General features: G+C 41.6%; 1 protein-coding gene across 1 annotated transcript in view; it reads left to right on the forward strand.

Moving 5' to 3' along the window:
• The window catches only part of RFX6 (regulatory factor X6), a 54,108-nt gene that overhangs the window by 16,192 nt on the left and 23,868 nt on the right, over positions 1 to 14,048 (forward strand). Inside the window, exons 5-9 of the mRNA XM_073335176.1 lie at positions 85 to 162; positions 2,776 to 2,803; positions 8,131 to 8,238; positions 13,514 to 13,591; positions 13,683 to 13,796. Coding sequence (XP_073191277.1) covers positions 85 to 162; positions 2,776 to 2,803; positions 8,131 to 8,238; positions 13,514 to 13,591; positions 13,683 to 13,796 — 406 coding nt within the window. The remainder of the gene's footprint in view (positions 1 to 84; positions 163 to 2,775; positions 2,804 to 8,130; positions 8,239 to 13,513; positions 13,592 to 13,682; positions 13,797 to 14,048) is intronic.

Genomic DNA, 14,048 nt, shown 5'->3' on the forward strand with positions numbered 1-14,048 from the left:
AAAATAGAGTCTAAGGAAAAGTTGAATTAAGCACCAGTTTAGTTCCCTGTAGATCTTTATGTGTGTCCCTTTTCTTTTTCATAGGTATCATTACTATGGAATTGGCATTAAAGAAAGCAGCGCGTATTACCACTCTGTGTATTCTGGAAAAGGGTTGACAAGGTACAGTAACATGACTACTGAGACTAAGTCTCTGCCACTGTATTTTGGAATGATGTTCAGCGATGATCTAATTTTAATCTCATCTATCTATGTAAGGTAGTCACAGGACACCTATCACTGTAGTATAGAGGCACCAGTAATATTGTTCTCTCATGGTTTTAATGCTCCTAGTTTGGGGCAGTAATTTACTCCCAAAAATCCAGAGTTAAATTTTTGGACACAATGGGCCAGCTGGTGTAATTCAGCTTACCTCCACTGAAGTCAAGGGAGCTATGCCATTTACACTAGCCCACTAAATTTAGAGTAGTGAGGCTCAATTTTCAGAGCATTTTGCTCATATGTATTTGTGTGGCAGTCTTCTCCATTTGCCACCCAATGCAGCTCACCATTGTGAAACTGCCAGGGAATGGTGTGAAGTTGGCACCTGTGGGCAGGAGGGCTGGTTTCAGTGTAGATTAATATTTACTGATTCTTTTACTGGCAAATATCAAGCTGAAACCTAAACCAGAAGCTCTAATTATATTTATTTAAGGGACAGCTAGCAAGATCAATAAATTATGATAGCTGCATGTTGGTTTACCAAACAAAGATTAATAGTTCATAAAACAAATGTCTCTGTTCACATATGGCTTGAATGAAGGCTTTCATTGTCGATGACAATACAGCCATGAGTGGGACTGTGTTAAAGGAAAAGGATAAATGAGTTCATAGGCATATATAGAAAATTCAGCTGCTGGCCGCTTCAGGTTATCGCCCATGGTCCCTGGCATAAGAAATGGGGCACAACAGAAAACATGAGGCTAATGTTGGCATTGGTCATCTAAAGAAAGGGGGGATCCTGCAGTTGCTGGGTATAATAATCTGAACCTGCCATTTCCTTAGCCAGTATTTATCAAGGGTTGCGGGGGTGTTTTTGGCACATTTGTAGATGAGATTATTTTGTAATGCAGAATTATCTTGAACAAATTGCTCATTTAATTGAGTGAGAGGCACAAAGGGGACCATATCACTAATGGCCCTGGGCAGTATCTCAGCCAGAGCCATGCACCATTAGGTTCAAGCCTGTGGCCTTACAAGCTCCAGTGCTGCTGAGTGAAAGAAAGTGGAGTTAATGCAAAAGTACCTAGGGCCAGATTTTCAAAGGAGTTAGGTGCCTAACGGTGCAGATAGGTGTCTAGTGAGATTTTCCAGCACTCCCAGGTATTTAACAACTATTGATTTCATGAGACTGAAGTGCCTCGGCACTTTTGAAAACCCCGCTAAGCACCTTTCTGCATCTTTAGGTGCTTAAATACTTTTAAAAATCTGCCTCCCCCACCCCTGTCCTTCAAAGGAGGAAGCGTAGCACACTCCTACCAATAGTACTGTGGGAAGAACAGCTTTAGCTTGTGACTGAGGCTTTGGAGGAACACACCCAGCAAAAGCTGCCCAAGTTATATGCTGAATTGGTGATCTCCCCTTGCAGTTCTGTCCACAATACACATCTAGCTGTGAGGCCCCTAGCTCCATCTCTGTAGGCAATGGAGTTCTTCTACCCACCTGCCCTCTCTGCTTGCCTTCTGGTATCGGCATGAGGTTTGGAAGGAGACATGAGGTTTGGAAGGAACACACATTTCCCCTTTCCAAGACAGTAACTGGCATTCCCCTGAGCCATTTTCCCTGTGTCTGGCCTGTGCAGGCAGAATGCCTTGGGTCACCTCTGGCCATGTCAGCTCCACGCCCTGTCCCCAACACATCTCAATGGCTTGAAACCACAATATCGCCCCATGTCACTATAAAACTTCATGTTGTCGTTGTAATCTTATCACCTTGCAGCTAAAATAAGGGAGAATTCTATTAATTAAACAAACCACAACTGACTTGTTTTCATCATTGTGCAGATCCTTGTAGAACCTTGCCACCCGCGATTACCTAACGTAGTAGATCTGATTCAACTTGAGTTTTCTAGTAACTGCACCTAGGGCTTGCTTTGACATCCAATGAAGCCAATGGGAGTCTTTCCACTGACTTCTGTGGCCATTGGACCAGGCCCATAGTACACAGAATGCTGTCTATACTGTTTTATATTCCTGACAGTTATTAATGATTTTTTTCCATCCGAGATACATCCCTCTTGGATTGAAACTATTCTGAGTTCTAGGAAAGTTTCTGGCAAACACTATTTTATGCTGTTTCTTCTCAAAGGGGAAAGTCTAAACTCTTTTGTCTTTCATTTATTTTTTATTAGTCTTATTCTCTGCTAGGGCAGTTCTAAAATATTCTAGATTTGGGGTCCAATGCTTCCCTGATTTACAGACTTTTGTGAGGTTCTGACACAGGTTTGAAGTCTGAATGGAACCTGGGTCTTAGAATTTTCTGTTTGGTCACTGCCCTAAAGTCGTCACTTTTAAAAGACGGTCCCTCATGGCTTTAATGATGTTCTCAGGAGCTTGGAGGCCAGTAGAAGTTGTGGAATAGAGCTAATTGCCCAGATATGTTTATTTTTCAGGCTTACCAGGATCATTTTCCCATCCAGTGCAGTGTGTGGGGGAGAAGCTGTTGTTGTGGATGTTTAATTAAAATAACCACAATGCTCAATTTTGATGTACTAATACAATCTATTTGTTTTCAAAGGTTTTCTGGAAGCAAGCTGAAGAATGAGGTAAGCACTGTGCCCTTTTTTCTCTTACTTGTAGTCCCATTATTCATAGTAGTACTATTGAATAGGGAGTGGTTCCCCCAACCCCCAGTTTGCTTGAAAATTGAAACAGTACGTTATAGGGTAGATTGTGCAACCTTTAGCCAGGCTGCTAAGAATGTGCTCCCAAGAGTAATCCCAATGAAGTTAATGAGATTACACTTGTGAGTAAGGGTTCTCAATATAAGGGTTGTATAGTCTAGCCCTGTGTGTCTGAGACAATGCAGTCAAGTTTCAAAACAAAACTAAAATGAATGTGACCAGACAGGATTTAGTGAACATTTTTAAACTCTCCTTACATTAAACTATATACCTACTCACTGCCTTGAATATACCATAGAATCATAGAAATGTAGGACTAGAAGGGACCTCGAGAGGTCGTCTAGTCCAGTCCCCTGTACTGAGGCAGGACTAAGTACTAGACCATCCCTGGCAGGTGTTTGTCTAACCTGTTCTTAAAAATCTCCAGTGATGGAGACTCTACAGCCTCCCTAGGCAATTTGTCCAATTAGTTTTCGCAGAAAGGATTTACGATTGCATGAGATGTCACTCTCACCAGCAACACAGAAACATTGAAAAGATTTTAAAATCTTATAGGTACAGACTAAATGAAACTTGGATGAACATTGAATGCCAGGCACATTGTTTACCTCTGGTATGTTTTATCACATTTTTTAGTATTTTTTCTGTATGAGGGGATATCAGAAACTCTTTTATCTAAACCAGTTAGTGTGCCATTAGAGTCTGCATGGTTAATTAGGCTGATAATATTGCTGTCATTATCTTAATGTTAAATAGCCATTAGAAACAGATGGCATTAGAATGGAAAGGGCAGGTGGCAATGGGTTAAAATATCAAACCTAGAAGTGGGATACAGTCATATAAGTCCATTAGCACAATGAAATGGTGCAAATGTTTTTTCTTTAAAAAAACGTTTATGCACTAATTTCTTTTAATCAAAGCCTTTAATACATTTAATGGGTAATTGCGTAATAAAGGCACCCAGATTGCTCCTGTTATCGATTAAAAAAAAACAACTCTGGATGCTGATAGGCAATTGAAGAACTGCAGAAATATTGACTAAAAACAGTGTTTTAACTGTCTAATGTTTAAGACAATACAGAATTTAAACTTCTGTCATTTCTTTCATTGAGCTCTTTTCCTGTGTTTGAATAGGTCGATGGGACAGGAAAGGTGCTGTTCAAATAGCACATGTCTGTCATTCCTTGCTTTCTGTTTTGGTTTTTTTAATGATAAAGTAAAGACTGTTTGGAAGTCTGAAGTGTTCATTCAAATTTGAATTTAAGGTATTCCAAATGCAAATACACAGCCTCAGACGAAACAGATCAGTGTAAGAATGTAAGTCAAAAGATTGAAAAATAGGGCAAATAAATGGTGGACAACACCTAGCTTCAGTTCTTGGTATTCTGAATTCATTTAATTTGAGGCTGACTCAGATTGTTGAAATCCTTACATCTGCTTCAGTGGCCACAGAATTACACACTTTACTGTATTTCTTTGCACTATGTTGATGTACACGCATTAAACTTGGTAATTCACGCTAGAGTGAAACTCACCCATATGCAGAGGGCTAGAACAAGGCCAATTTAAGTACCACTTACATTCTCAAATCAGGGTTTAAATGTGGCTGGCCCAGTACCCGGGCTGAATCCAACCCAGTAGTAACTGAGGAAACCCATTCAGAATGAGTGGATTCATAAAGGTGAAATTCCTGTCATTGCAGAAGGCCGGTGCAAGGCTCTGTGCACTGAGGACTAAGTGAGGCAGAGATGGAACACAGGGACTTGTGCAGGCAGCCTGCCTAGGGTAAATGTAATCCTGTGTGAGCAAACACAATTCAACAAGGCAGGAGAGCATCACAGAATGTACTCTGTCCATTTATCTTGACCACTATCATTTCATTTTCCTCACGATATTTCATAGTGCACTGTGGTATATGTTGTAAAGCTTAGGAAGTCTTAGTAACGTCATACCTCACATTATACAGGGTGCTACTGTTCAGTCTTTGCTGAGAAGTGGGCTGAGGCAGCCAGGTTTTTGTGGGAATTATAAAGTCAGCAAACTAGTGAAGCGTTGATTTGTCGTTTTATCATTCAGTTAGTATCTGAACATGCAGGCTTGTCATTGTTTCATCATCTGCACCTGCCGTTGCTCTGAAAAGGAAAGGCTAGCATCAGTGTTTGGGGCCACAGTTCTAGCCCTGAAAGTTTTCCTCTCGAGGTATAGCCAGCACCTGTGTTACCTTTGGCTGTGATCCTGCCAGGGGCTTACAAGATTAATTTGGGCCCCGGTTGAATGGGAGCTCTGTAGGGAACATCTAGGAACTGCAGAAAGTGGTACTGTTGGCCCAGAAGGGAGGCATTTTTCCCTCTGAGTTAGTACTGAACCAGTGTGCCCCCAGGGTAATTGGCGGCCTGGTGCTTCTCAGAACACTATCTTCCAAGGAGATGTAAGCCTGACATCACGACCACTTGTGCTTATCAACAATCCCACAGCATTTCTTTTTTTTGGTAAGAGAGAGTTGACCTTAGTGTCCTGGCCAAATTGCAGCTTGGTTAAGTGTGTTTTGCCTCTCCGTACTATCCCTGGCATGATTTTATTTTTCACTTCCTGCCCTTACGCACAGTCCGGGAGATCTCAGTCAGGCAAAACTAGGGACTTCAGTGCTGGGCTCTGGAATTGTTGCATAGTATTGCTGTACATTTGTAATGAACTGTGGTTACACACCCCTCCAGGCATCACTATCTTCAGCAGGGATTGAGCCAAAATCACAGGCCACTGCCATTTGAATGAGGGACAACTCCTTTAGGTGTGAGAAAGCAACAAGGCACAGAGCTTAGTTCAGCTCCTGAGAGTGAATGAATGGGAATCACGTGTATGAAGGTTAGGGTATGTCTACACTACGGAATTAGGTCGAATTTATAGAAGTCGTTTTTTTAGAAATCGGTTTTATACATTCGAGTGAGTGTGTCCCCACAGAAAATGCTCTAAGTGCATTAAGTGCATTAACTCGGCAGAGTGCTTCCACAGTACCGAGGCAAGCATCGACTTCCGGAGCGTTGCACTGTGGGTGGCTATGCCACAGTTCCCGCAATCTCCGCTGCCCATTGGAATTCTGGGTTGAGATCCCAATGCCTGATGGGGCTAAAACATTGTCGCGGGTGGTTCTGGGTACATATCGTCAGGCCCCCGTTCCCTCCCTCCCTCCGTGAAAGCAAGGGCAGACAATCGTTTCGCGTCTTTTTTCCTGAGTTACCTGTGCAGACGCCATACCACGGCAATCATGGAGCCCGCTCAGGTAACCGTCACCCTATGTCTCCTGGGTGCTGGCAGACGCGGTACGGCATTGCTACACAGTAGCAGCAACACATTGCCTTGTGGCAGCAGACGGTGCAATATGACTGGTAGCCGTCATCGTCATGTCCGAGGTGCTCCTGGCCACGTCAGCCAGGAGCGCCTGGGCAGACATGGGCGCAGGGACTAAATTTGGAGTGACTTGACCAGGTCATTCTCTTTAGTCCTGCAGTCAGTCCTATTGAACCGTCTTATGGTGAGCAGGCAGGCGATACGGATTGCTAGCAGTCGTACTGTACCATCTTCTGCCGGGCAGGCAAGAGATGAGGATGGCTAGCAGTCGTATTGTACCATCTTCTGCCGGGCAGGCAAGAGATGAGGATGGCTAGCAGTCGTATTGTACCATCTTCTGCCTAGCAGCCATGAGATGTGGATGGCATGCAGTCCTTCTGCACCGTCTGCTGCCAGCCAAAGATGTAAAAGTTAGATGGAGTGGATCAAAACGAGAAATAGACCAGATTTGTTTTGTACTCATTTGCTTCCCCCTCTCCCCTGTCTAGGGGACTCATTCCTCTAGGTCACACTGTAGTCACTCACAGAGAAGGTGCAGTGAGGTAAATCTAGCCATGTATCAATCAGAGGCCAGACTAACCTCCTTGTTCCAACAAGAACCATAACTTAGGTGCACCATTTCTTATTGGAACCCTCCGTGAAGTCCTGCCTGAAATACTCCTTGATGTAAAGCCACCCCCTTTGTTGATTTTAGCTCCCTGAAGCCAACCCTGCAAGCCGTGTCGTCAGTCGCCCCTCCCTGCGTCAGACCAACGGCAAACAATCGTGCATCTGAGTTGAGAGTGCTGTCCAGAGCGGTCACAATGGAGCACTCTGGGATAGCTCCCGGAGGCCAATACCATCGAATTGTGTCCACAGTACCCCAAATTCGACCCGGCAAGGCCGATTTAAGCGCTAATCCACTTGTCAGGGGTGGAGTAAGGAAATCGATTTTAAGAGCCCTTTAAGTCGAAATAAAGGGCTTCCTCGTGTGGACAGGTGCAGGTTTACATCGATTTAACGCTGCTAAATTCGACCTAAAGTCCTAGTGTGGACCAGGGCTTAGACTGTTCTGGGAACCTTTATAAATGAATGGGAGCTTACCTCCAAAATAAGCAACCAGCAGAGGTGCTCTTTCACTTATCCAGCCAGTGTGCACAGAAGAAAAGGGCGTGGTGTTTACAGTCTTATTAGTGTTTCAGGAGGCAATTTGAGTCTCACTGTGAAAACTCCCACTTGTTTCAATGGAATAGGATTGGGCCAGTGCTTAATTTGTAATGGAAGAGGTGCCGGGGATCAAGCAATTTTTTTGCATTCAAACTGATGCAGCAAGCTCAAAAGTGCTGGGGCTACGAACTGCCAAACCTAGAGGTGCCAGGGCTCCCCCCTGGCAAGCCATGGAACAAATTAAGCACTGGATTGGGCCCATACTCTCTAAAGGGTCCCTTCCAGAAAAAAATGTGTCTAATTAATCTCTGATATAACTCAGTTAAAGTCATGGAGTTGCACCAAAGATGAATTTGGCCCAATGTGATCACCTGGTTTTACAAAGCTTTGTATATGTTTTATGTATGTCCATTTAAACACAAGAGATTATAGTCTGCTTTCACTTATAAATCGGGAATCAATTCTTTGAAGCCAATAGAATTCCATGAAGTCAGTGGAGTGATTCCAGGTTTGTACGACTGTGAAAGCAAATGTCGATGGTGCTTAAATTTAGGCACATGCTTAAGTATCTTACTGAATAGTGACCTAAGTTTTGAAACCTTCAGATTTTGGAAGTATTATCCAAGTATTATTGAATTTAACCAAAGTTTTGGAACCTTTGGGAGTCTCATAAGATATAACATAAGTTAAATACTAATTGGTGGTGGTATTGGCAGTATTAAATATTTCTAATTTTACTGTATTTTTACACATTTCAGGGTGGCTTCACTAGGAAATACTCTCTTAGTTCCAAAACTGGAACACTTCTTCCAGAGTTCCCCAGTGCTCAACACCTTGTTCTTCAAGGGTGCATTTCTAAAGAAAAGGTAAAATGGGAGATGCTTCTTTCTTGACTTGCAGACCAAAAACTGTCAGAGAACTTTTCTCCATATCTCACTCAGCCTTTGAGGATCACAATATTGACATGAAAGAGCCAGAAATGTCCACAATCAAACAGAGTTGACTGATTTATAGAAGGGGCAAACCTTTACTAATGTCGATTAACTGGTTCACCATTGGCAAGGTGGTTGAATTATTTACCTATTAACTGACTTAGTATTTTACGAACTGATGGTATGTAACAAGGGGAGGGCAAAACAAACAAATAGTTGGGAGCTGTATTCATTCCAAATGCCTTTGGATTTTAAAGTCAGTTTTTACTGATTAGATTGGAGCAAATAATTCACAACAAATAATTAGATGAAATTTACTTTTCCCCACCTCCCCTCTTCATCAACTGTCTATGAACAAATCACAAAATACCATGTGTGCTGATTATTTGAAATTATTCATGAATTTTGTAGCAAATAATTCTTGGTCACAATATTGTTTGAATTGCGTATTTGACTGTAGCATGGGAAGTCTGTGCTGCGTTGCTCAGTTACATAAGTCCGATGGTATTGTTGCTGTATGGATGATGTATGTAACTGAACAACACAGTGTACATTATAAATTGTGAATATTATAAGTAAATACACAATATTACTCCATTCCCGCTTGCACTTTAACCATCCAATAAACAGTTCTGCTTACATAACCCAGAGGTTAGTACATGTGTTATGTGTCTGATCCATGTAGGATATGAATCCATTAAAAGGGCCCTGAACTGCATAGCTTAGATCTTTAGCGCAAGCTGTAAACTCTGAAATTTGCTGCTTCAGTCCCCAGTGTTGGCCAAGTTGGTGGCTGCTGTACTAAGATTAGAGGTCTCTGAAGGCTTTCTGAGTCCCTAATGGCCACTGACCAGGTGTTCCAGTGCTGCCCGTCCCCCTCCTGAGCCATCCCATCAGGGGAGGAGCTGGTGGGCTCATGTCTACTTGTTCTGAAAGAGTGAAAGGAGTGAAGGCCTTGGAAGCCCTTGTGCCTCTGTTATGAAGAGCTACATGTAAGAAGCCATTTGCAGTGCACAACAAGTTTCATTGGTCCTCTACAAAATCCATGCTATATATTGTTGAGCATCACCTACTAGCATATAATCCATTAGCTAACTATCTACATATGGATAGACGTCTCTCATTTATAGACCACTCCTGTAACAGCAGTGTCTGAGGGCAGCAGGGGGTGCCTGGCATACTCAACTGGCCTGCTCCTTCTGACCTGCTGTTGCTGCCCCACTTTGACTCCCTTCAGGGCAACAACAAAACAGAAGCTTCCATGCTGCTTTTGTGGCTAAAGAAAAATATATTTGCTACAGTTGGGAAGTTGTATTGAGCATGGGCAGCATGTGAACTGCTGGCCTGGGGAGGCTAGCCCCCAACTCCACCCATTCCACACCCCTCCCCCCGCAGGAGCCCAGAGCCTGCACCCGCAGCCGCTGGCCCCCACCCCAGGCTAGTGCACCCAGCCCCCGGAGCACCGGAAGTGGCGTGGCCCCAGCACCAGCCGCGCAGCACATGGGAAGAGCCACCTCGCAGAGCGACAAACAGGAGGGGGACTGGGGGCGGAGCATGGGTGGGGCTATGCCTGGCTGTTTGGGGAGGCACAGCCTCCCCCAGCCTATGATACCCGCCACCCAAGGTATTGAGAATTTAAATCAATTTAAGTTAAACCAAATAAAACTTCTTATGTAGACAGGCTCTCAGTTGTGGTTAAAATGAGCTGTAATACAGGATAGTTCAGCCTCTGCAGATGGAGCTAGCCAGGTAATAACCACATCAAAACCTGTGCTGAAGCCATGGGCCCTGTTTTGGCTGTATTGACAGAAACTTCCTGACTGCTGCACCATAGTCTGACTCTTGGAGACAGGGAGGGAACAAATATTGCATCCAAAACAGCTGGAAATCTATGAAAACGTTTACAGGTCCAGAACAGAGCTCAAATAGTATCTGAAAAGGATAGAATAGGATCGTCCTTTCTAGGAAATGCCCAGAAGCACCTCAGATACCATGGTGATGGGAGCTGCTAGAAAAACCTACACAGATAGATAGTTAAAATTCTAAGAAACTTAAGTGAATGGAGGTTCTGAAAGTGTAGAAGCTGGAATTAGATGTTACAACTAAAGTGAGTTGAAATTTTCCAAAGTTGATTTTTTTGATGAAAAATTATCAAAATTATAAATTTCTACCAAAAGTTCCATGAATACATTGTTGACTCTCCCTTTCATCCTCCATTTTCCACACAGTTGTAGTCATTATTGTAGCTGTGTGAAAATCAGCAGGTTCATTTCACACCGTGATCTGTACACATCTTTTATTTTTGTTTCTCTTGGCACATTCCCCTCTTTTCCCTACACCAAAAACATGCAGAAACTAGGGCTCTCAAGTGATTAAAAAAATTAATCATGATTAATTACGTGATAGGAAAAATTAATCATGATTAATCACACTGTTAAACAATAATAGAATATTATTTATTTAAATATTTTGGATGTTTTCTACATTTTCAAATATATTTATTTCAATTACAACACAGAATGCAAAGTGTAAAGTTCTCACTTTATATTTATTTTTTATTACAAATATTTGCACTGTAAAACACAAAAGAAATAGTATATTTTAATTCACCTAATATAAGTACTGTAGTACAATCTCTTTATCATGAAAGTTGAACTTACAAATGTAGAATTATGTACAAAAAAACCAGCATTCAAAAATAAAACAATGTAAAACTTTAGAGCCCACAAGTCCACTCAGTCCTACTTCAGCCAATCGCGCAGACAAACAAGTTTGGTTACATTTGTAGGAGATAATGTCTGCTTCTTGTTTACAATATCACCTGAAAGTGAAAACAGGCTTTTGCATGGCACTCTTGTAACTGGCGTTGCAAGATATTTACGTGCCAGATGCACTAAAGATTCTATGTCCCTTCATGCTTCAACCACCATTCCAGAGGACATGCATCCATGCTGATGACGGGTGCTGCTCGGTAACAATCCAAAGCAGGACAGACCAATGCATGTTCATTTTCATCATCTGAGTCAGATGCCACCAGCAGAAGGTTGATTTTCTTTTTAGGTGATTTGGGTTCTGTAGTTTCTGCATCAAAATGTTGCCCTTTTAAGACTTCTGAAAGCATGCTCCACACCCCATCCCTCTCAGATTTTGGATGATACTTTAGATTCTTAAAGCTTGGGTCAGGTGCTGTAGCTATCTTTAGAAATCTCACATTGGTTCCTTCGTTGCGTTTTGTCAAATCTGCTGTGAAAGTTTTTTTAAATCAAACAACATATGCTGGGTCATCATCTGAGACTGCTATAACATGAAATATATGGCGGAATGAGGGTAAAACGGAGCAGGAAACTTACAATTCTCCCCCAAAGAGTTCAGTCACAAATTTAATTAGCGCATTTTTTTTTAACGAGCATCATCAGCATGGAAGCGTGTCCTCACTTTCAGGTGACATTGTAAATAAGAAGTGGGCAGCATTATCTCCCGTAAATGTAAACAAACTTGTTTCGTTTAGCGATTGGCTGAACAAGAAGTAGGACTGAGTGGACTTGTAGGCTCTAAAATTTTACATTGTTTTGTTTTTGAGTGCAGTTATGTAACAAAAAAACCCTACATTTGTAAGTTGCACTTTCACGATAAAGAGATTGCACTACAATACTTGTATGAGGTGAATTGAAAAATACTGTTTCTTTTGTTTATCATTTTTACAGTGGAAATATTTATAATAAAAAATAACATAAAGTGAGCACTGTACACTTTGTATTCTGTAAAAAGAAGGAGTACTTGTGGCACCTTAGAGACTAACAAATTTATTTGAGCATAAGCTTTTGTGGGCTAAAACCCACTTCAATGTACATGGCAGAGGGGCATTGTTGGCACATGATGTGCAACTTACAAACTGGACAGTCTCTACGTAAAAGAATAAATGGATACAAATCAGATGTCAAGAATTATAACATTCAAAAACCAGTCGGAGAACACTTCAATCTCCCTGGTCACTTGATTACAGACCTAAAAGTCACAATATTACAACAAAAAAACTTCAAAAACAGACTCCAAGGAGAGACTGCTGAATTGGAATTAATTTGCAAACTGGACACCATTAAATTAGGCTTGAATGAAGACTGGGAGTGGATGGGTCATTACACAAAGTAAAACTATTTCCCCCCTCCCCCCCACTGTTACTCACACCTTCTTGTCAACTGTTGGAAATGGGCCATCCTGATTATCACTACAAAAGGTTTTTTTTCCTGCTGATAATAGCTCATCTTAATTGTGTGTTGTAATTGAAATCGATATAGTTGAAAATGTAGAAAAACATCCAAAATATTTAATACATTTTAATTGGTATTCTATTGTTTAACAGCGTGATTAATCACAATTAATTTTTTTAATTGCGATTAATTTTTTTAATTAATCACATGAGTTAACTGCAATTAATTGAGAGCCCTAGCAGAAACCATGCAAACCTGAGTTTAATTTGGGCCTTGGTATGTTGGAAAGTTTCACAAACCATAGCAAACTTTCTCTGAATCTGGATGATCAGGTAAGTTTTGTCTAATGTGAGGCTTCTTTGGAAATGTTTTGCACAACTCTAGTTAGGAATATTACCCATTTTTCAGACACTGGGACAAATTCCTTTGTCAGTCACACCTCTGCAATCCCATTAAAATCAAGGAGCAATGCACTAGAGATGAATCAGCTGCATGAGATGAAAGAAAAATTCTGCTCTTTAAAGCTTTGCTCTTGAAAGGTGATGATTAAACTTTGACCCAGTGACTGACAGCTTTTTTCCCCATTTGTCCACCCAATGATGTTTCAAAACACTCATAGACGCCTATAGTAGCCTAATGATTAACTTGTACTACTCTTGGGAATTAATCCTACTTTCAAATATGTGGGTATACTTCACCACCTAACTTGGATAAACTGGCCACTGCCTATGTAAACTTTCAAAATATATTCTGCAGGTCTGAAACAGGATTGGACCTTAAAAGCGTTGATGCAGAACTAGAGATGGGTGCCTCTTTCATTGTTACCCATTCTAAAGCTGTACCTACTGTTTTCTGAAGGTCATGCACTTTCACTCCTTTTATGCTAGAAGGTTGATATACTGTACTTCAATGCTAGCAAAAGACAGCCGAAACCTACTTCATCACAGCACTAATGGAGAGTGGTAAGAGATCCTATTTAATCTTTCTCTCTTCCAAAACAGGTAGATACCCTTATCATGATGTACAAAACACACTGTCAGTGTGTCCTTGACAATGCAATTAATGGGAACTTTGAAGAGGTGAGGCTGTTTGAATACGCATTCTTGGTTATATATGCATAGGTAGCAGAAAAGACATTATTTGTCTCTGTGTTTTGTTTCCCCTCCCCAGATCCAGCATTTCTTATTACATTTTTGGCAAGGAATGCCTGACCACCTTCTTCCCCTGCTCGAAAATCCTGTTATCATTGACATCTTCTGTGTTTGCGACTCAGTACTCTACAAGGTGAGTTAAGCATTCAGTTTTGTGGATAATCGGGGTCAATCTACAGCTATTTAACAGGAGGTTATTGAGTAAAAATACAGTGCAGAAGTTAGAACAAGATTCCTGAGGCCTGACTCCTCTCCCTCACACCTCTGTATATCAGCAGCAACTTCACTATAATCATTAGCATAAAGTTGGTGTCCGAGCAGAATTTGTACTGACTTTATTCTCTCCTCTGCCACCTACTTGCTGTGTGCTCTTGAGTAGGTCACG

The sequence above is a fragment of the Lepidochelys kempii genome, chromosome 3 (assembly GCF_965140285.1).
Source record: "Lepidochelys kempii isolate rLepKem1 chromosome 3, rLepKem1.hap1, whole genome shotgun sequence".
NCBI classification, from domain to species: domain Eukaryota; kingdom Metazoa; phylum Chordata; order Testudines; family Cheloniidae; genus Lepidochelys; species Lepidochelys kempii.